At 37.1% G+C, this 23,891-nt stretch overlaps 1 protein-coding gene and 1 non-coding gene across 3 annotated transcripts; one reads left to right on the top strand and one right to left on the bottom strand.

Moving 5' to 3' along the window:
- The first annotated feature begins 702 nt into the window (after window positions 1-702).
- Window positions 703-831, top strand: LOC116239906 (small nucleolar RNA SNORA47). The gene has a single exon (XR_004169178.2). It is a non-coding gene; the product is annotated as a small nucleolar RNA SNORA47 (small nucleolar RNA).
- Window positions 832-1,903: 1,072 nt separating this feature from the next.
- AGGF1 (angiogenic factor with G-patch and FHA domains 1) lies at window positions 1,904-22,379 on the bottom strand. 2 transcript variants are annotated; one of them, XM_090131352.1, is made up of 14 exons: window positions 22,194-22,379; window positions 21,625-21,718; window positions 20,958-21,163; window positions 20,164-20,310; window positions 19,400-19,588; window positions 15,727-15,796; window positions 9,617-9,728; window positions 8,394-8,445; window positions 6,113-6,214; window positions 5,611-5,776; window positions 5,280-5,362; window positions 4,921-5,048; window positions 3,437-3,536; window positions 1,904-2,834 (listed from the first exon to the last, which is right to left on the bottom strand). In XM_090131352.1, the coding sequence occupies exons 1-14, from the start codon at window positions 22,362-22,364 to the stop codon at window positions 2,634-2,636; spliced, it is 1,821 nt and encodes a 606-aa protein (XP_089987478.1). In that variant the 5' UTR covers window positions 22,365-22,379; the 3' UTR covers window positions 1,904-2,633. The 2 variants fall into 2 exon arrangements, with proteins under 2 accessions (XP_089987478.1, XP_031465993.1); XM_031610133.2 differs by lacking the exon at window positions 15,727-15,796 and adding an exon at window positions 11,244-11,598.
- Between the last annotated feature and the right edge of the window lie 1,512 nt (window positions 22,380-23,891).

The raw sequence follows: 23,891 nt of genomic DNA, 5'->3' as shown, positions 1-23,891 counted from the left end.
GGCTCCTCCTCCTTCCTCTTCCCCTTCCTCTTCCTCTTCTCGCGACCGCTGCCTCAGAGGCCTCACGGTCAGGCTCCGCAGCCCACCGCTTTATGGGCCTTCATACAAACGGGATCCCGCCCGCGGCCCGCGGTCCTGCGCCGGGCTCCCCTGCACGGGGCGGATGGACAAGATGGCTGCGGCCGGGCGGGAAGGTAAGGGCGGCCCGCGGCGGGGCCGGCGGCTGCGGCGGGAGGGGCTGCCCGAGCGGCGGGCACGGCGCTGCGCGGGAGCGACCGCGGCCCGGCGGGCCCAGGCCTTCCTCACTTACGCAGCCCGGAGCCCCCGCGGCTTCCACTCAGCGACGAACGTGCTCGGTGTTTTTACTTGGCTGCTAGGCTGTTCGGCACTGGGAATAGGAACGTATCGCTCTTAAGTCTGCTTTAGATTCCAAAGTACGTTTGGAAAGCTGGCGCTTGGCAAAATTCCCTGTTAGGTCTGTATAAACTATTTTGTTTATATGATTATAAAATATTTAAAATAAAGTATAAAATATATATATATATATAATATTACTGTTCTTAATGGCTTTAAGATTACACACACTGGCAATATTATTTTATGTACACAGCAAACTGTAAAACTTTTGACTCTGGCCATGCAGAAAAGTAGTTTTGCCTGTGTGATGATTGTAGGGTAAGTTGGAAGAGCTGACAGGATGTCTGGAGGACTGAGAAGGTAAGACAGTTTAACTTGATGCTGTATCTTACTGGTTACGGCCTCCAAAATTATAACGGTGCAATGGCAACTCATGTTTCCCTCCTCACGTGAGGGAAAGCGATACTGCATTTGCACATAAGGCTTGCATACCACAAAAGGCTCCTACCCTATTCATTTTTACTTAAACTTACTAAGGGGTGACTAAGGTAGGGGATAAGAGTCTTACTTAGCTCAGTGTGTGTCTTTCTACTCAATAAAGCTACACAACTGCTTGATGAGAATTAGTCATACCTTATTTTTCACTTTTTTGCTGAACAACGCTATGTACTAATGGAACTGTTTTTCCTGTTTTTCCAGGCAGCACCAAGAGATAATGGGATTTGTCATGCCAGTCATGGGGTTTATCCCAGCATGCCAGACTAGGCTTCAAACTTTTATACAAAATTATTTGTTGAAAAAGGAAGCTTCTGCACTACCAAAAGGAGACCTCTATGAAGTGCTGGACTTGGGAGGCTGAGCATGTCTCTGAAGGAATTAACTTCAAAAACTAGACAGAATGCAAATCCAAATCTTTTAGCATTGTATTCTGCTCAGCAACAATAAAACAGTGACTGACTTTTCCCAGAGCTGTGACTTGGGTCACCAGGGAGAGGAGTAAGGTATGGTTTAGCTGAGGTACCCACAGAATACCTTCTTTTCTCTTCAAATTTAAATTTTTAGTTCGATATACATAAAAACCGCAGAGATCAACTTTTTTGTTTTTTTAAAAGACACTCGGTAAACTAAGAATTACTGTATGAGTGTATAATATGGAACTATGTTCTCCTCAGCTAGATGTCCTCTGAAAACATGAAGTTGTAATTTGTAGCTGTAGCTAAAACTTGAAAGAACAGCTACTTAAAACATGACTGAAAATAGATTAGTTTTCCTCATTTTAGAAGAGCGCTCACATCCTGCATATGTGCAAGAGAGTATCAAGAAGCACACTGCTTAAATATATAATAATTTATTATGTTTAGGAACAGTGAATAAATACCAAGCTGTTAGCTTCAGTTTGGCAAACCTTTTCCCACCAAAGATGCACTGGTTGTTGTTGCTTTCTTTTCTGGCAGAAACTCCATTGCCAGCAATGGATGCATCAGAACAAGAAGTTAATAAATAATACACGCAGACAGCAGTTTTCTAAACATACCTCCTGTTTTAAAAGGCATGATACAGATTTACTAAGCAAGTTTCAAGCAAATTCTTCACAGAAGAAAATTTTTGCTACAAGCTGTCCTCTGAACATTGTATTCTTCACCAAAGTTTGTTGTTTATTTCATGGAATACTGTATTTATTTCTAAATAAATTTATTTTCAGTACCAATGGATCATTAAAAAACGATTTTTTTTTCCACTGAAGGTAAGCTGAGACATAGCTAGTAGTGGACTGCATGAATTTAAGAGTGATGTACCTCCTGCTGAGCAGTTTCATGACAGTCGTGAATAAACATACAGAGAGGAAGAGGCAATACAACATTCTGTTCATTGTGCTTGGTGAGGTGAAGGAGTGTTTGTTTCAGCTTTCTTTTAAAACACTGTTCAAAAGTTAAAAGCATTGTATTTAAATTTAACAGATGCTTTGACCTTCCATGAACATTTGTGGTAAAAACAGAATTGAAGAAACTTCCTGCTCATGATAAGATTCATCTTCAAGTACTTAAGGTTGAATATCCCCTGTTTCATTCATTTATTAAAAATGTGTTTTTATAAAAGCATGAAGACTACAGAAAACCAATTAACATACTGAAGTTAATCTTGCATATTTTTTTTCACAACTGTATTTTACATATCACCAAAATTCTGCTTTAGCAAAAGAAAAAGAGAATAAAAATAAATTCTCTCCCAACTATTTACACACAAGTATTACCCACCCTGGTGTGGAACCAGATTCTTTACTCTGCAGTCCCCCTAACCCAAGGTGTACTCTTAGGTGTATCTTTTTGTGATTTAGGTTCCTGAAAGTTTTCAGCAAACCTCTCTCTTGCTTTATCCCAGTTCTTCTTATTCTTGCTTGGGACGATCTGAATATCTTCAATTGAGGTTGGTCTACTTGTACCCAAACCTGCATGCATCTTATGTAGCTGAAGGTGGATCTGTCAAATACATTAAAGATTGTCATAACTGTTAGGTATTCTACATACTTAAAGCCCTAGTTCATAATACAAAACTTTCCCCTCCAGGCAATTCTGTTACTAATTTACCTAGATCATACACGAACATCTAAAACTGAAGTGTTAAATCTAATCTACATATTAAATATACTAAATATTTGTGGCTTTAGCCAGTTTTTCCTCTCACTGGCTTACTCTCTAATTTGAGTTTTGTGCTACATAACTTTCAAAGACGAAGAATTCTACCAATCTTGAATTCACATTATTTATATAAACTTCAATTTTCCTCCAGACTTCGTACTCAAATTGGAGATTATTAATCCGATATCTCATCCCCTGTTCAGTTTCCTAACAACAATGAATATTACTGTCATTTTCTACTGACGTGATGAAACCATTGAAAAATTTCAGAATACTTCACTGATTAAAGTAAAATTGACCTGAGGTTAGTCCTACTGGAGATTATTCCCTCCCACAAACACTTCTGAAATGTTTAAAGTGAATCATGACTTATAATTAGACATTTTCTACTGCAAATGCATTTCTATTTCTTTGTACTCTAAGCAAAAACCAGAGACACTTACTGGGTCCTTCATACCACTGCCATCCTTGCCCAAGCCTTCCCCTTTTTTCCATCCCATTTTCTCCAACATTTTGTGTCCTTTGTTGCTGTCGCTGATTTCACTTTAAAGAAAGTTTAAGACGACTGATAAGCAAGAGTCAAAATATATGCTCCCTACTCAAATACGGAACGACAGAAATGCTCATATATATGCAACTCTAGAAACCGGGACCCAACCACTCTTTTACCAAGAGCTACCCAGAAGGCCCTACTGCCTTCTTCGCAAGTTTTTGAACGCTCCCTTCAATTTTGGGTGCCTCTCTACAAGAAGGATAGCCAGTTGCTCAAAAGTTTGCAGAAAAGAGCAATGGGATGGTGAAGGACTTGAAAACAAAACTTAAGAGGAGAACAGGAGGAGGTTGTTCAGTCTGGATGGCAGAAGGAGACCTCAACTGCTCTCCACAAATATCTGAAAGACTGCAGAGGATGTTGCTCTCTTTTCTCAGCTGAAAAGTGATTGGAAGCAAGGAAATAGTCTCAAGTTGCAGTACAGGAGGTTTAGATTGGAAACTAACAATTTCTTCACAGAGATGGTGGTTAAACACTGTAAGAGGCTGCCCAGCTGAGTGGTGGAGTCCTTGTTCTCGGAGGCATTTAAGAGAGATGCAGACGTGGCACTAACAGACATGGTTTAGTTAAGGGACTTGGTAAGCCTGGCTGAGGGTTGGACTTGATCATCTTGAAGGTCTTCTCCAACCTCCATAATTCTATGCTACTTTTCTCATGAATATATTAAAGCTTTCCAAGCTTTATTCCATGGTATTCCAAGACTGGTCAATATCAACTTTCTTAAAACACATTCTAAATAGAATTGCTGACTTCAGGACATACAAGATACAGCACAGGTGAGTGGGAATCAACTGCACTAATGAGAAGGCAGGATTACTACTTCCCACCAAATCATTCAAACACACATTTCACTGTCTCACATTTCCTTTTACTAAGTACCTACGAGATTGTGTTTCTTTAAAACAAAATAGCAAGCAGAGAAGCAAAGGAATAATTTAAAAGGAAGATTAAAATAAGTGTCATTTAAGAGGTAAAAATATGCATACACTATGAAAGGCTGGATATTGACAGTTGAAAGAAATTATGCAGGTGAAAAACTTGCGTATGTGTCATTACTGGGACGAGACAAAACACAGAGGCTATTCAAGGCATCAGAGGTGTCAGTAGTGCAATGGCTGATTTCCATGATTTCCATACCTTTTGAGATAAGACAGTGATTTAGCCATCATAACAGCCAAGCTGAAGTTAATAACAATAGCGTATGAACTGGGAAGTGAGAATAGCTATTTTCTAGTTCTCCTGATACTCTGTATACAGGTAATTCATAAGCTAACAAACTGTATCTTAGAAAGTAATTGATACTTGCTGTAGTTCTGAACAACTCATTAGAGGACTGTGAGGATTCTTTTTTTTTTTTTCACGTCCAAACAAACTTACATATGTACAGAAGCTGGAGTATCACCTCTCTGGAAAGTTCCTTCACTTCCAATGGTCTCTCTGCGTTTTCCTGCTCTATCCTTGTACTTTGGATTCTTCACTGCTTTGTTGTCTTCATACTCTGTGTTCTTTACAAACAGATTAAAGACAAAGAATATTTAGATTCTTTATTTCTCATGACCTCACTGCTCTATCTTCAGAAGTCTGTAAATAATGATTTAGTGTACAAATGACATGCTTGAGTTAAACCATCAGACTCAGGACTCTGAAAGCTTTCTTTATTCACTGACATTTATGGCTTAAAACAGGAATCACAGAGTAGATGTAGATCTCAAACATTTAATTTTCTGTAAACTCACCTGTAAACCATATTTTACCCGTATTTGTTTTAATGCTTTTCTTCTGACCAACTCTCTCTCTTCTTTACTAAGTGCTGGGCAAACTAAAAGGAAGAACACAAGATTCAATTTCTAATTAATATTGTAACTCTTTTCTAACATAAGACAAAATTTTATTCTAAGATTATTACACAGACATGCCAAAAAGAATACACATTATCATGTATTGCAGAACTATTCTCAATTGAGAAGAAAATCATAACAGAACTCTGCAATTTTTTTTAATTATTACATTTTAAGGTTCAATAATAATATTTTAAAAACCACCACATTCACTGATAACATGACTAACCAGAAGATTCTTTTTTCTTATCCAGGCGAAGATGTGCTCTGACTTGACCTGGTTCACATCCATCACAAGTGTCACTGCCAGGATGTATATGAAAAGAAAGCACAGTTTCACCAATCTTCACTTCATCGCCATGCTCCAAGATGTATGGATCACATTTCATTTTAGGCTACAGCAAAAGAAAGTTTTGGCAGCCATAGTTATTAGTTACTAATGCAGGGCACCAATGTTATTATATGAATACTGCTCATAATTTACTGCTAATATCTGAAGTAACAAATGCAGGTAAACGTTTAAAATATAGTGGGTATTTCATTCTAGCAACTCCAACAACAGTAGAATTTTTCTAATTCCTAATACAAAGCAAACAAAATATAAAGAATGGCCCTAAAACCTAAAGGAAATCAAGGAATGACAATATTGTTAGCAATTTGCCATGACACGTTCAAAATAACCACAATTAGTTTTATGCAATGTACACAGCACTGTAAAAGCAAATACTCACCTGTAAAATCTGATTTCCATTAACAACTGTTCCATTCTGACTGCCTTGATCCACAAGAACATAATTTTGCAAATCATGGTCAAAATATACTTCTGCATGGAACTGATAAATAGAAGAGTAATTGAAATGTTCTCATTAAGCAAATACATGGCAATTTAAATGCTATTTTAAAGTAAAATTTCAGAATGTATCTGGGAGCTCTTAGCTGTATGAGTTTGGTACTCAAAGTTACCAAACACTCTAAGCATTTTGAAATGTACATTAATGGGTGGTAACATCAAAAGCTAACATATTCTATTAGTAATCTGTCTGGACCACAAACTGTCTCAATACTGAAAAAGCATGCACTTTCTAGATAGAAGGTATGTTTCACTTAAAGGATTAAAAGACACAGTAATGAACAATTTTTATCTGTTCCTATGAATAAATGGTATTTTTTCCTTGTAAGGTGTGTTTTAGCACTCTCAATTTTGTCTTTCTGGAAGACATCAAGACAACACTTAGAGAAATGTAATTAAAAAAATCGGATCTCAGTTTACAGGGCTTAGACTACTTTCACATTTGAAATAGCTGAAAGTGCCACATTTGCATAAATTTCATGTAATTCACTTTCACTTACATCTTAATGGTCAGGGTAGAATCACTATCCATTATTTCCTGTTTGTTTTAGGGCATTTCATAGGTAGACTACCAAAGTCTAACAAACCAATTTTTAAAAAGATCTATTGCAATTCTGTATGGATATTGGTCCCATGTGACAAAACATAAAACAAAACTCAGTCTTCCTGAAAACACAGGAACCAATTTCCAAACAAATACTTACCCTCAAAAATGGCCACTAAACAAACTGAAATATCTTCCACAATATAAGACTCCCAGTAAAATCAGGGAATCTATACAAATGAATTTCAAATTTGACAAAGATCTCTTTTGCTATAGTAGTGAAAAAACATAAACCAACCTTTGAAGGAAGTGCTCATTTAAAACCAAACCCCTTCTTACTTAATTGCAGGTGCTATTTGCCAGAGCAGTTGCTGTATTCAGTACGTTAAAACAGTATTTTGCAAATTTATACTATTTGGTTTACATCTGTAATAGTGGAAAGATCCACCAGATAATCTGCTTAGTATTTTTAGTTCTCTCTCTGTTTTACTGAGTAGCAGGAACCAAAAGTACTTCTAAAGATGCTAAATCTGCAGGGAGTTATTTATTTCAATCTCACTTCACAATTAAGAAAAATTAGTGCCACAGCTATCAACTATAAGTAGTAACATAGTAGTTAAGTAGATAAACTGGTAGTAACTTTCTAGAGATATGTCACGGTTTCTAGAAATATATGTCTTTTATCTTCATGTGTGTGCCCCTTCACTTGCAAAATGAAGTAATTCCTGCACACTGTTATTTTAATGAAAAGTATTTCAGAGCAACTTTGGTATCCACAAAATATTGGTAAATATTGTTAGCTATGCTAAGAAGCAAGAGAGAAAATATAAAAATTCTGGCTGTTTTATAATCCAGTTTCAAATACAAGCCAGAAAATGTCATTAATAGCAGGAAAAGATCATCTGTAAGAAAGTTTCAGTATAAAATGTTACACTTCTTATTAATTAGAACTATCACCTGAAACAGACATGGTGAAGCTTATTTAAGATAAATGCATTTGCAAGTGTTTTACCGACTTTTTTATTTAGATTACAGATCTATGAACTTAAGAGAGCTATATTTATGGTCTGTTTTGCAGTAGTTAGCAAACTCGAGCAAATAATTTATTTTTAATCCTTCTTAAGTATAAGTAATATTCTCTGACATCACTCCAAAAAATTTTCAAACACTGTATCATTTACACATTCACACAGTTGCCTTAAAAATAAAACACAACCTGTTTCTCTAAGCTCAGCTGTAAGGATTGGATTTTTTCTACACTAGTTCCAACTAGCTGACACCAATATTTTACTATATAATCAATATCTAATACAACCACCCATTTTCCTCAAGTTCAATTACTAATATATTCAGGATTCAGAACATAATTAACTGTGCATTACTAAAACTCCAATTAAATTAAAAAAAACACAAAACAACAAAAAATCTTTGCTCTTCTAGAATATGAAATCAGACTGCTGTTTACATTATATTTCTACAGAGCAAAATACTGTATGCTTTTCTTTTTTCTTAACTTCATTGCTAAAGAAGCCCTCATGATTTGGCAAAATGAAAAGCCAAGAAATAAAGCTTTATCCAGATGTAGATCTACCTATCAGCAGAGAAAAACAAGAGTTACCTTACTGACTCCAACTTCAGGAATTTGAAGTGTGTGACCAACATCTTTTTCTCTGAAAAATCAAGTTAATACATAAATTGTGACAAGATAGAAATAGCTCAAACAATAGCTTACAAAAGGTGCATTTCAATTGAACCTTAATACCATGCTTTTCTTCTGCACTATCTGTAAGCGTTACAGATGCAGAAGTACTATCTTACAATACACACAATGTATGGCCTTACTTCATTTGCTTTCAGCCTTCTGTAAACTACACAGTAATATATGACATATATATATATATTTTTTTAAATCGATGAACTTGACATTTCTATGAACTTTTCATTTCATTCAAGACCTGGTAGATACCAGACTGAACACTGCATCCTCGAATTCTGCAGTGCATCTTGGCATCAGTCTTCTAAACTGAAGCTGACTTCTTCATAGAATTAGATAAGTTATAAAAGCAATACATATAAATTATTACAAATTATTAAAAATACAGATTTTTCTTTCAAAGACACTGGGAAGAAAGATGAACAGATTTACATGTTAGTTCTTAAAATAGAGGATGAAGAAACAATACAGCTACTAAAGGAACTACATGGATATCAAAGCATTTTCAATGGTTGAATTTCACATAAATGTGCCTAGAAACCTCCAGATATAGGACCAATTCAAAATCAGCATCAGGTAAAAGCAGTTTAAAATGAGTGAAGATTTTAGTAGGCACTGAAGAAAGCATTAATTTGTCATTAAATTCATCATCACTATGATGAAACCTGATTTGGCATTAAATAGCAGAACTTAAAGAATGCATGCAGGTTAGCAAACAATGCAGCATATTATTTCAACTTGGAGAATCAACCCTACCAGGATTCAAATGAGAAGCCTCAGTTATGCTTCCTTATGAGTCTGAATTATCGAAGGAGTTATCTTAGTGGCACAGAAATAAAGCGTACTTTCTTTCTTAACTTCTAGCTATGATGCTATTAGGACTTAGTCAAAATACCAAGTTACCATGACTTCTGAACTTCATAAAATACGTTATTATAATAAAAATGACATTATGTGACACAGCTGAAGTTTCTTACTGTGGGCTAACCTTAAGACAGTAAACCTCCAACTACTGAAGGCTAGCAGGACAAGCAGGAACAGTGGGGACAAACAATCCCCAGTGGTTTATGCTGCCCTGAAAGATAGTACAGCTTCAGATATAAGTTACAAATTTCATTCAGTTTTACCTTCCAATTGTAGCAGGTTTCACAGCTGTGATAATATAAAGTGACCCGGTCTGTAGAACTGGTGACCTTATTACAATGACTCTGATACAAGGAGGCCAAATCTTTTCTTCATCTACAATTACGAAGAAAAAAAAGTTACCAACAATTTTACTCCTGTAGTCCATAGTTTTCTGACAGTAACTGATATACACTGTGCAATTTTCTGGCACAATCCTATGAACTTTCAGAAAAAAGAAAAGTATAAGTACATCTGAGAGAAAACTTTGATTAGACTACTGTTTTGAATTTTTGTGCCTCCACACTAAGTTTTCAATCCAAAGATATTTCCCCTTTACATGTCTGTAACTATTTACATAAACATAAAAAAAAATAATCAGAATTTACTAGCATCACCCATTCGTCAAAACTAGAGTGACTGACCAAATACTCTTCAGAAGGCCACATCACAAATCTCATGCAAATAAAACTTTATATTAGATAATTTCTATCAAATTTTTATCGATTTTACTCTTAGTATCTTTAAGCATAAATTCAGTTAACACGAGCCTACAGATGCATATTCTCTTTTTCTCATTGTCTGTTAATTAATATTTCAACAGCTGTGTGAATTCTGTTCTGGGACACATACTTGCAGTGAGTTTCAAATGGTCTGAGATAGGAACACATTGGCAAGAGTGAAAGACAGTAGGTAAAATGTTATGAGAAGAAATATCATCTTCATTTTTTAAGTATTTTGGCCCTCCAGTGGATTTTTAGAAAATTAGTAAGAGAAAGCACGCTTGCTAGCATCAGCATTCAGACATTCTGAATGGCACTAATCAATCAGAACTGGAGTAGTTGAGTAAATGAAGGAATGAAAGCAGAATAAACAAACTTGACTGTTAGAACTCTGAGCAGTGCCCAGGCTACAATACAGACTTCTTACAACTTGCAGTATCATTTGCATGTACCAGTTGTTTTGTATGAATCTTTCCACATTTTCCCTCACTCTCACCATTCAATTCTTGAGATCCTAAGACCCTAACAATATTTAGTGCAAAAGAACATACATGTTTTTCTGTCTATATATTGCCACAAGAATATACTCAAAAAATTTCAAATACTACTGAGTACTCTTTCACCACAGTGGATGTCATCTCCCACTGAATTACATTTAATTGTCTATGAACAGCATTAGAAATACAAGATTTAGTGATGAAACTGGGTAGGTCAAGCTGATGATTGAACTTTTCCAACCTAGATGATTCTATGAAATACCATACATTAATTGAAAAACTAGTACAGAATTACTGTGAGGTCTGTGCTAGAATCTTTAATTTTAGCAACAGACTTTCTATTCTCATCACTACTCTAATGTAAACAAGTTTATTCTACTGTTGAGGTTTTCACATATACCCAGGCAGTTACAGCTCTAATAGTTTTTACAAAAACCACTAATTAGTTCCACTTATACCGTAAATGAAAATAAAGAAACAATGGTAACATATAACGCTTTCTACCCCAAAGTATCTCAAGTTTGATGATTTTTTTTTATCTATTATTATCCAAACTGCTTCACATTTTTTCTTCTTACTTGGAACTTGGAAAAATAGAGTAAATATCATACAACAAAGGTACAATAATTCACCTTCATTTTCTGAATCTTCTGAATCATTCGTTTCTTCACTTGTTACTTCATCTGTACTGCTATAAGGTTCACGTTCAGAATCTGTAATTTCACCTTCTTCTGGCTCACTTTCTGTGTCTACTGTTCTACTGTCATCTGTATATGCTGCAGTATCTGGTGTACTTTTGTGTGAATGAGAATTCATACTGTCTGTAGAAATTGATTCTTTGGCTCTTAGATTGTTTCGCATTTTTGTGTCCATTTTTGTCTTCTTTCTTGCATTAGGAGACTCTTCTTCTTCAGTAGAACTAACTTGCTCAGTAGTGGAAAAGCAATTCAAATTGTTAGATGATTTCTGCTCTTCTGTGTCCATATCCTGGAGAAGAGTTACAGAAATCACACTTGAGGAAAGTTGTATTTTTTACAGATTGAGTCTAAGTCCACTACCAGTCCACTATCAGCCTGGAATTAAATTCTTCATTAGCAATTATTTTAAAGCTATTAAAAAATGCTTACATTTCAATAAAGTTCTTCACATTTCATGTCCAACTGGATATAACTAAGACCATCTTCTACTTGATTACTGGGACTACGCTCCTTTTCCAATCTCAACTTAACTCTTTTGGCTTTTCTTACAAAAAAAAGTCACAATCCTTGGTCTTACTCTCAGATTTATAAACACCATTGACTAATTTCCATTTCTGTTTTTATGACTTCTCTGTCCCTCTCTAACACAATTCTTGCAACTTGTTTTAAGCTTCTTTAATCTTCAGTGTAATTTCCACCTGTTTTTTCTCTTCTTGTTCCCCTCTTCCCCCAGAATGGTTCCACAATGAGAAATGCTCACTCTTTTTTGCCTAATGATCTGCTCTCTCCTTTCAAAACTGTAAATTAAACAGAAGCCTGTGAAGAGCTTCTAAGTCTAATTTGTGCTATGTGGAACAGGTTCTACTGGAAATCCGTTTTTGGCTGCAACAGATATCTCCACAGTATGGCAGACAGATTATTACAGATTTTTCCATCATCACTTAATTTCATGAGCAGGAAAAAAGACAACATTTCTGAACTGAAAAATCTACAAAGTTTTACATCAGTTTTGCCAGAGTGCCTTGAAAATGTAATTCTAAAATTGATAATTTAGACGATCATCTTAAAAAAGAAAGTAATTTCTTTCTTCAAGAGAGAAAGAAAGGAGAGAGAAATCATATCAGATTTTGTTGCATAATTATTTGCCTTTTTAGATTCAGAATTAAAGTATTCAGTTGCAAGTTTTTGTATGCTTCAGGGCAACACAGGTAAAGATAAAAAAAGAAAAAGTTGATGCTTTCAGGAAGTTTTTGCATAAAGTATTTAACATTTCAAGACTGAAGTAATGTGTATATTAATACCATGGAAATTAAAACACTTTGAGATAAAATATGAAACTGACTATTACTATAAAAAACTTATCAGTAATGCAGTTACAAGTCAAAACTATGAATTCTTCTCAGCCCAGTAGTCAAGGTATTGCTTAGGGCTTTAACACATGCTTTTGAAACACATTCAGTAAGGCAACAAATATTAAATTACCTCACATTTTACCTTAAAGAATGCCAGTTTGCATTTACCCTCCTCCCTGAAACCCCTAAGAACTGTAACTAGGAAGCCACTGCCTGTGTTGTTGATCTTCAGTGATACAGTAATCTGGCCGAAAGTAAGTATTGCACAGTTCATCCACACCATGGGCTTTCACTGTAACATCCCTAAATCTGGTGAGACTGACCAGGAAGACTTTATACTAGCATTGAAGGGGAAGGAAATATTACTAGGAGCACTGAAATTAAGCCCAGCAATGGTACATCTGAAGGTGACAAGCCTAATGGTAGCATCTACACTGCTCCAGGGAGTTTAGAAAGAAACATCCCAACACAAGCTGTATGAGGAACAAAATGGGATGAATTGGAAACTTAGGTCCTTTCTCAGAGCTTCTCAGACACAAAATGGGAATATCCTACTGCCACAACAAGCATGTCTGGGAAATTTCCTAGAGCATGTTGAAGATAACTTCCTCTTACAAGTACTGAGTGAGTCAACTAGGAAAGGTGCTTTCCCAGACCTGTTGTTTGTGAATAGGGAATGCCTTGTGGGACAGGTGGCAACAGGTGGCTGTCTTGGCTACAGCCAATAATGAAATAGTTCAAAATTTTTTATTATCAGGAGAAAAACGGTCAGAGTTGCCACCCCGGACTTTGAAAGAGCAGACTAAATTTTTCAGGGAGCTAGTGAGCAGTGTCCTCCAGAGAATCCAGCGTCCACAAAGAGCTAGTCACTTGTCAAGAACCACCTTTTAAAAGCCCAGGAGCAGGTCATCCTACTGTGCCACAAGTCAAGCAAGCAGGGCAGAAGACAGGTTGGATGAACAATGAACTTCTCCTGGAACTAAGGCAAAAAAAACTAAAGTGCATGACCTCTGGAAGCAAGATCTGACTTCACAGGAAGAATACAGAGCTGTAGTTCACACACGGGGAAAAGACGACAACAAAAACAAAAACTTAACACTGGCCACTGTGGCATCAGACAGCCAAAAAAAAAAAAAGGTTTTTTTAAGTATGTCAACAGCAAGAGGACAAAAAAAGAAAAACACTGAACTGGTACTTGAAGTGAATGGTTACCTAATGAGTAACATCAAGCAAAAGGTGGAAGCATTTAATGCAGGATTTAATAGCAGCTGACAGACCCTGGACCCAGAAAAACAACAGACATATTAGTCAAATCTGTTTCTCTGGAAAGATTATAAGGAAGATTGTGCCAGGAGGTAATGAAAAGCATTTAAAAAACAAAGCTATTATCACACAGTCAACATGTTTTAAGATCTGTCTTAAACTTTCATTTGAGCTCCTGAAATATTTTAGCTAAAAGTAGGTTAGAAATTCTTGTACAAACTTGAGGATCTTCAAATTGCATTCCCAAAGACTGCAGATTTTGAACCTTTTAATGATTTCACATATATGCATCAAAATTCACACTTTTATTATATCTAAACATTAAGCCTGGGACTGTTGAAAGTATTTGGCAGTGTCTCCTACTGAAGAAATTCTTTTGTGATATATGACCACTAGAAATAAAACGGAACATATGCGGCATATATGAACATGCAACTCTGTAAACAGCTAATACAGTCTCCATACAGCCACTGCTTTTAAAACACCAAAGAGAACCAACAGTAAACAGAATATTCAGTAGGCTACATCTTGAATGACTGAAATACCAGCAGTGCACTTCATTTCTCATTAACAAGATAATTAACTCATCTTGATAAATTTATGATACGTAACAAGGATGAAAGTATATGCTTATTATTAACAGTAGTTACATCCTGAACCAAGGCATATTCTTTTTTATAATTTTAGCCTTGCCTAAACAGTCTTCGCCTCTTAGCCTTATCTAAACAGTCACTAAACTGATCACAAGTTGGACAGAGACTGCCTCTATACCATTCACCTTTGAAAAGCAGTATCACTACATGATGCCTGGCTTTTCCTCTGTCAGCCTAGTAGTCGAGAGGTGGGATGAAGCTAATGCATAATAAACTATTTCTTAACTTCAGGGTTCAAGTAGTTCTTATTTCTGCATTTCTGACAGAGAAAAATACAAGTGAAGTAGTTTAGAATTAGCAAATTGTTTTCATGTATCCTATGGAAGGAACTGATGTTTTGCTTTCTAAAGAACAGGTCGCAAACTACATATACAAAGACTATCGAAAGTATCATCTTACATACATGAATAATAATGTGTTTTTAATTACATATTCAAAATATTTAAAACATTTAACCATAGTTTTTTTTGTGACAAAGAAAGACAATTTGCTCTTTCCAAATAACTTCATATTTTTCTATATTACACCTGAGCTACATATATGCTCATGCAACTCTTCGGTATACCTACAAATTAGAACTTAAAATTATTTTGTGTATACATGGTATAGTTCTAAGAAACATTTCCCAACAACTCTTTCACTCAAATGACTAAGCTTTCACTTGCTAATACCATTTCACAAGTACGCCAATTACCATCCTCTACTCTACGCAATACTGGAAGTTCCAGCACAAAAATCCAACTAAAAACCATAAAGGGAGTAAAGCTCTTCCAATATTATGAAGTCATCTTATACATTTTTGGGAAGCTATGAAACACTGAAAGTACACATCTGCCTTACCTAAAGAAAGTGTAGTGCAATTAGTCAAGACATCCCATGTGATACTAAATGATACTAAACAGTTGTTTTCCCCAAATATTCATAATATCAAAGTTTTCTTCAGATGTTTTACTTATACGGCGTTCCAATTTTTTTTGTTTACTTTTTAGATAAACTGATGTTGATCAAATAAATTAAAAAGAAATGAGTAATTTCTTTTGGGAAATAGGTATCTAAACATCAACTAGTAGATACTTTTTCCTCTTAATATATAAATCAAGGTTAAAGGTAAACATCCACAGACTAATGTGTTTGGTTTCTCAACTCTACCTTTACCAGAAGCTGCCAATCCAAAAGAAGAAATCTTCAGACTAGCCATGGTTTCTGTCAACTGACGTACCTAAAGATGGGATGAATATCAGCAAAAAGTAAACTACATGTGATAAAAATAAAAATCACCGTTTCAAGAGTCATATGGGAAATACTACTATGAAAGCCTTGTCTTTTGCAGTAATTAGGACAGATCTATAGTAGTAAAGAATACAGTGGAAGTTAATTTTGAGCACCACACTGAAATAAAATCCAACAGACAATAGTCAAGAATAAACTGTAAAAATTATTTACGGAAAAAAGTCATAGGACAGAGTCTATTGACAGCACCTAAGTTTTGCTGCGTCACTCAAAATCCTAATCCAGCAAACAAAACTACATGATGACCATTGCATAATTCCTATTCTCCAACTAGTATGAAAATGTGAATCTAGATAGTGAATCAGAGATCATATCATTCATGCTACCCTGTGAGGTTTTTCGTTGTTGATTTTTTTTAGTGGTTTTTTAATTTATCAGAATTTGTTTAAAGACTTTTTGTGCAGAAAGCAATTATGGTAATTATCAATCAATTTTCTTGGCCCATCACTAAAGAAAGAAAAAAGAACTAAAGCCTTATAATTTCAAGAAGCAAGCTGTGTATAGTTTAAGTTCTATGTTTTGTCAAACACAACACCTGATTGTCTATTAAAAGCAAGCATATGGGCAGCAAGCTTGAAAGAAAACTATTCATAATAAAGAAGTTTGACCTAAAATAATCTCTGCATTAAGTTCATAATAAATTAAGAACACTTCTAAGAAAACACTAATTTGTATGAGTTCCCTCTCCCCTTATATTTTTTTGCTATTACAAATACATTCATTTTTCACAGAGGCTCATTAACATTTTCTTATGTGGTAATTTGGCTTGTTAAAAACACAAGAACATCGACTTAACTATTAGAGTAATTTTATTCTTTAGATTTACATTGCTTTTCACAAACACTGCAATATTTGTGGAGGAAAATTTTTATTTCTGTAGTGCTAATCATCCCAATGTATTGTTTCTAAGTAAGCAGCATATGTGAGATAGTGAGCACACCAAATAACTCACAGTAGCCACAATCAAAATCGCAACTTAAAAAAAAAAACAGGAAAAAAAACCAAACCCTACCCCTTCCAATTACCAGAAGCAGGGAATTATCTGCTTGATGTTTAGTCATTTTTAGATTAAAAAGGAAATGAAATCTTATTTAAATGGCTTGAGTAATTTTTTGTAAAAACTGTATAGCTACCAATATTATGTATATTTTTGGTGACTATATGTACAACTACTAAACATCCTTACTGCTTGTATATAAATTATAGTAGTGAATATCTGTCAGTATTTGTTTACTTTTAATCCCCTAACTGAAAAAAGAAAGCAAGCGAGCTTAACAAGTAATTGCATACTTCAAGCTTTTTATCCACTGCTCATTGTCTTCTTCAGATCACATGCATTTTCTTGTAAGCATTCTAATCTTAGCTGGGAAATGATAATAACGTCCAGGTGTATTTTGACATTCCCCGAATTAGACTCTGATATTGCTTTATCACTGATAGCCCTTCACAAACCAGGCAAAAAAAAAAAAAAATTATTCTCCTATTCGTAATGGTTGTGGGGGTGAGAAAAAAGAAAAAAGAGTAAGATGTCCGAGATATCAGTTAATGTTCAAAGGCATTAGATATGACCATAAAGTGCTTTTTGCTTTGTAAATCTAATTGTGCATTTACATGAAAGTGGAACAATAGGAAAGCTTTTTTTTCCCCTGAAGTTAAAGCAGAGTAAATGTCAATTTGAATTCTTACATAAAAAAATATAAATGAAATAGCAAGTGCCAGTTTCCATGACACAACCTTTAACTCCTTGTTCAGAGATGCACAAATCTGTGTGCAAAAGAACATATTTCAAACAGTTTTCCTGCTAGTTTGTTGGTTAAAATGAATTATTTCACAAAAGCTAAGTTCATTATCAATAAAACTCATCGTCAAACGTGGATGTTTACCTCCTACCTTGTGAGTGTGCAAACTTCACAGAAAAGGTATCTTAAACATTAAGTGAGCTAAAGACAAGTAGCTCTTTGCAATACAGCTGGATTACATAAGCAGATGGTGATGAGATCCCACAAAGTAGCCAATGTTATTTTCTACATTAGAGCTATGTATGTTACAAATCTTTGAATAGATTTGTACATTCAGGTCATTTGGAAAATTTCACCACAAAACTAAATTTAAGGGAATTACTAATTGCACTATTTGATGAAGGCTAATTCCTACAATTTCTCCAACTTCTTTTCTGAACACATGGTGCAGTTCTGAATTAACAATACCTTTTGAGAGTTTCAGAATGCTAATTCTGTATTTGCTCACAGCATGTCCAGAACTTAAGACACTGGTAAAACTGCTAACTAGCTTCAGCTGCATTATCTCCCTATATCTAAACAAGTATTACACTCAGCACTGCTAAGTATCTACCGTCATCTTTTGAAAAGGTCTACATGAAGTTATCATTAGCCACAATATAAACACAAATTCTGTAATCAATCAACAACCATTATCCATCTAACATACAATGTAAGTTTCTATTTCCAATCTTTCAGACAACCTGAACTCTGAAAACACAATTGTAAGGTCTGTCCTGATGTTACATAATGATTATGCTTGCATACTATGTGATTCTTTCAGATTTCAACAAATCAGCTGTGCTGGAATCCCTAATGAAAACATGCAATGGTTACAATAGTGGCTTTAAAAACCCTGCAAACCAAAGATAACACACTGAATTAAATCCTAATAAAACAAATCTGCAGAACAGGAACATATAAATTTGTTTCAACATCAGTAGTTGTTCTTTAAGAGAAGGCTTCATGAGTTTTAATACGCATATGACAACAGGCATTTTTCCAAGATACCTACTAACTGTACTATTTGGTATTTCCCTAGCAATCAGAAGAGAACAGAAATGAAGCTACAAAATGTAACTTAAAATAGAAGTTAATTACAGTCAGCACTTACTAAGATTTCCGTTTATTTATATGCCATGGACAACAAAAATGTATTAATCAAAAAATATCAATGGAAGAACACATGAAAGTAATCAGAACTTCACAAACATTTCATCAGTTTCAAATGATGGCAAGGATATAGTGAAAACATCAATGCAATCAGCTTTGGAGTACAGTCATGGAGAAAAAGTGGTGGGTCTCTACATTTTCAAAACCTTCCTTAATTTTTGGATTCATCACATGAATATTAAAAAAGAGTAAAGACCAAAAATTAAGACACTAAGAAGGTACACTGAATTTGATGCAAAAACAGTCCACACAATAGCCTAACTTCACCTCAGAGTGTTTGCTAAAGAGCTTCACTGACACTAAACTTTAAAGATCTACGCAGCTGTGTTTCAATGAAGTAACGCTGAAAAGTGAGGGAATCCAAGTTTAAAAGTTCTGTCTTTTAACAGTTCAATGAGAAAATTTTAACACTAGCTACATCTAAGCAACTTGTCTTACACGGTTCAAAAACATCTGACTCTTTCAGAAAACAAGCATTTATCTGCTAAACACCAAATGCCAGGACCACTAAGTCTCATAATGAAAAAAACCAAAATAATACAAGTTTTGCATTTTTTTTCCCCTGGAAGTTCTGAAGTTACCTTATACTCATTTGCAGTAGACCACTCTGGTTCTTTTCTCTTCTTTTTCCCTTTCTTGTCCTTGGCATGCTGAGAGCCAGAAGTCTGATAAGACTGCAGATCCACTCGCGAATGAAACTGGTATCGCCCGCTTTCCACATCACAATAGTAATAAATCCCAGTTGCTGGATCATAGTACAGTTGATTTTCCTTTATATATATATAAAAAAAAAAGAATAGCATTAGCATTTCTTTGAGGGCACTAAGAAAGTGCCACACACACCTTTTGTGTCATTTCCACCCCCTCCCCCAAAAATACTCAAACCTACTGGAGAACTGAAGTGTTTTTCTTTCTGGTTATGTGATAACATGACCACATCCACACCTGATAACATTGATACTGTTGCAGTTTGAGCTTTAAATAAAAAGTAACAAAGAGTAGAATAAAACTTAAAACGACTAGTTTTGTTTACTATTACATTTGTTTTTAAAATGAGTTGCATGTAATGGTGCAAACAGAACCTGTTTTCAGCAGAGTTTTTCCAGTATAATTTGTTACTTTTTATACTTGCATCTACATATGCTTGTATATACACATACACCTCACAGGACAAAACGAGAGCTCTGAACAATTCTCCTATGAAAAACGTGTTGAAAAACATAAACATCACAGAACTTTGATTAATTAAAGCCAGCTTGGATCTTAGCTCTCTTCTTATACCAACTTCTGCAAAAAACATTTGCAATTGAGAAAAAATGCCACACATTCTGAAAACTATACTTACTGAATTATAGTAGAATCCAGTGCTGTGGTCATAATACAACCCCGTATTTTCATCATATATAAATCCGGTCTGTGAAACAGCAGCTTCTGCAGCAGCTCTCAAGCTCTCTGCCAAAGAACCCTCTGGTACGGATGTATCTTCTGCTTCCTAAAACCAGAAAGTAACAAACTGAATTTTCTCCTTAAAAAAACCTCCTTGGCTCTTCAGTACTTCACAGTGTGGTATTTTAAACAAAAAATTAGCACACTATTGACTTGATTGCTTAAAGGACTACTAGACAAGAAAGTAAAAAAAAAAAATCTGTCATTTACTGCTAAATTCCTATTGATTATAATGGAACCAAATTTTCATCCCATATGTTCTGTTTTCTCTGATTCTCTTCAAACGTGGCTCAGGGAAGCATGAAAGAAAAAATATCCTACCAACTTTCTTCTCGCTATATGTTGCCTATTTCCTCTTACGGAAGAAAAAAATAAGGGGACCCCAGGTGAAATTCACCATGGCTATATTAAATGCTTCCTGCTGTTAAAAAATGCCAGATTTTTAGTGTTTCCAACCCATACTGGACATCTGTTTTAGAGTGTCAACACTTTTTCAAGCAAATCTAGGACTAATAATACACTGACCACACAAAACTCAAAGCATAAGAAAGTCTGCTATCATTATTACATCATCACCACAGAAGAGATCATTCCACAAACTGACATAAAGACTGAAAGAACAACTTTTAAATGAAATTAAATATTAATAGATTTCTGACTTCAAAATTCATAAAACCCCCTTAGTTTTATAACCTGTGAATTTCGGATCAAATTTTCCTCTTCTCCACTTTCAGCTACTTCAGTGCTATTCACCCTTAGAGGAATATTAGCATCCATCTGCGACTCCTCTGTGAAATCATGTTCAGTGCCTTCAGTCCTATGATTGTGCTGCACTGGTAGCTCAGATGTGTAGTCCTGAGCATCAGTGTGATCATAATAATTTTCATAGTAGTAATAATCTGCAGGGAAAAGAAGATGAAGATACAAATCAGCAAAGCAATACTTCACACAAAACAGTTCCAGATTAACTGAAAATTTAAGCACAGAAGTACTCTAACAAAAATCCATTACTAAGTCCTGCCTGCACGTGTTATTCTACTTTTACTGAACGTGTCTTGTTTTAACATACTTTAAGAATCGGTACAACAACAAACACTAGTATAATGCTGGAGATTACTACATATCAGAGTAATGTGGCACAAATTCACATGCAGCGCATGCTACACTTTATCCTGTTCTAAGAAATACCATTTGAATAAACAGGAAACAGTCTAAAAGCTGACACTGGGTTACTAAGCTTAATGCAGCTACTGACAGGGACTTGAAACGTGTTGTATACAAAAGAGACAAAAGCAAAGCAAAAAAACCAAGATGTCAGTTCACAACAGTGCTCTAGACTGACACCCAGTACCCCACCTACCTGCTTGTGACCACGCATAGTCCTCGGTCTGAACTTCTACGCTAGATGTGTCTTTCTCCTTCCTACTATGGATTTCCTTAGTGAGCTCTTCAACCTGAAAGAAAAACAGGACACTACAGAGCACAAAGATACACGCCAGGAAAAAAAACTCATCCCATCTGATTGTCTATAACTCAGTCAAAATATAGTTGCCTTCCAGCCACTCCGGTCAGTCTCTGCTTAGCAGGAGATAGCTTTCTGCGTGGATGGCTGCCAACACGAAAAACGCTTCTGCTCAAGAAAGTGACGCTCCTGGAAGAAAGCACTCAACTCGGCTTATTTCTAAGGAACCGAACTGCAGGCTGAATTTCAAGCAAAGACCCCGCGCTGTGCTGAACGAGCGTGACTTTCATCAAACTTCCAGAAGCACCAGCGGGACCTTCGCTCCGCTTTCCCCTCACCGCCGTCACGAAGCTCCTCTCTTCCCGCTAACGCCGCTTCCCCCTCAGACCGCGGAACCACCTTCGCGGCTCAGAGGCCTCTACCACCCTCCCCCCGCCCACGCTGCAGAGGAGAGCCCCGGGCCCTACCTGCCGCCGCAGCGCCTCGCCGCCGTCCCGCGCCTCGCGGTAGAGGCGCTCGGTGCGCCGCAGCCGGCGCTGCGCCCGCTCCAGCTGCCCGCGGCAGGCGGCCAGGTCCGCCTCCAGGGCCGCCACCTGGTCCCGCAGGGCCCGCACCTCGCCGTGAGGCGGGGAGGCCATGCCCGCCCGCTCCTCAGCGCCCGCCCGCCGGCCGCCGCCACCCGGCGCACGGCACAAAGCGGCGGCCGCGGCCCCGACCGCCGGCCCCGGCCATGGCGCCCGGCCGGGCGCGAGAGCACCAACGGCGGGGTCGCGCGCCACTCGGGAACCTCGCCCGACAGCGGCGCCGCGGGAAAAGTTTCCCCGCGAAGCGCGAGAATCAGACCGCTGGGCGGGAACGCGGCACAACCCGGAAGTAAAGTGGGAAGCAGGAAGTGACCTCACAGGCTCGCGTCGGTGCGGGATGCGCGTGCGCCCGGCGTCGGCTTGCGGTTGCTAGGCGACGCGCTGGGGTCCTTGCACTCCGTCAGAGGGCGCTGAGCGGTCGGATTGCTCGCGGCGGCGGCTCCCAAAGGGGAAACTGAGGCGGCGGGTTGTCGAGGGGCGTCCGGAGAACGCCGGAAAGAGCCGGGATGTCGGCCTCCGAGACTGCAGTGTCGAGACTGTATGTGCTCAAAATCCATAAACGGGCTTAAACGGCTTCCCTGGGTCCAGGGTCTTCCCAGGGTCTTGCCTGCCTTGCATCAGTCCGCTGTTGGGTCTGTTGCTCTGAGGGTACCCCAGGGTGACATCTATAACACCTGATGGGGCAAAGGTCATTATAGCAACTCTAGCACCTTTTTTTTTTTTTTCTTCTGAGATTTCTCAAGTCTAAATGTAGTAAACTTCATATCCTTCTGAGAAAATGCTGTGGCTGAAGGTATGCAATGGTACCTACATGAATAGCATTCAAAGCTACTGCCTGAAATCTGCAAATTGCAGTTTATATATAATATATATAATGTTACATACTATTCTAATACAATAGTCAGATGTTGGTGGTATGACAGTAGAGGTTGAACCTTCCCACCAATATTCTGTTGCATTTGGTTGCTGTGTGACAGATGGCAGCTGTGGGACAATCTGACAAAATGGTGTCACACACAGAAGTGTGCATGAAGCAAAGGTATGTAACTGAATTCCTGGACCCAAGGACAATCATTGGCACTTGCTGAGCATCTAATGGAGCCCAACAGTGGATGTTAGCCCAATGAGACAGTGGGTGTTTTGTAGCTGCAGTGACAACAGCAACTTGAAAGACAAGCCACATTTTGGATGGCCATGCACAGGTATCACACCATGAAATGAAGAGCATCACAATTAGCACATCCACACAAATCGTACAAATCATCGGATTATCAACAGTGCATGGAGATGAATATTGGCTTCAGTATGTTGGAAATAATAGTTCTATGTTGGTGTATCACAGAGTTTGCAGCCCATGGATCCCATGAATGCTCACACAGCAACAGAAAGAACACTGTACACAAGTTTGTTAGGACCTATTGAACCAATATGAGGTTGAAGGTGACAGTTTTCTGGACCACATCATTACTGGTGATGAGGTGTGGTATCCTCACTATGAACCAGAGTCAAAGCAGCAGCACATGTGAATTCCCCATCAACAAAAAAGTTCAAGATGCAGTCCTCAGCAGGTAAAATGATGTA

The sequence above is a fragment of the Phasianus colchicus genome, chromosome Z, assembly GCF_987193195.1.
Source record: "Phasianus colchicus chromosome Z, bPhaCol1.hap1.1, whole genome shotgun sequence".
Classification (NCBI taxonomy): domain Eukaryota; kingdom Metazoa; phylum Chordata; class Aves; order Galliformes; family Phasianidae; genus Phasianus; species Phasianus colchicus.
This window is presented reverse-complemented; position numbering and strand designations above follow the sequence as displayed.

Bases quoted from the DNA above. Each gene is read 5' to 3' on its own strand.
- AGGF1 (XM_031610133.2), bottom strand. From the start codon at position 22,364: ATGGCCTCCCCGCCTCACGGCGAGGTGCGGGCCCTGCGGGACCAGGTG. The intron at 8,446-9,616 runs GTAAAACTGAAT...TTGATTTTTCAG, and splicing joins AAACCTGCTACAATTGGAAG to AGAAAAAGATGTTGGTCACA. The intron at 3,537-4,920 runs GTAAGTTTGTTT...CTTTCTTTAAAG, and splicing joins ACTCCAGCTTCTGTACATAT to TGAAATCAGCGACAGCAACA.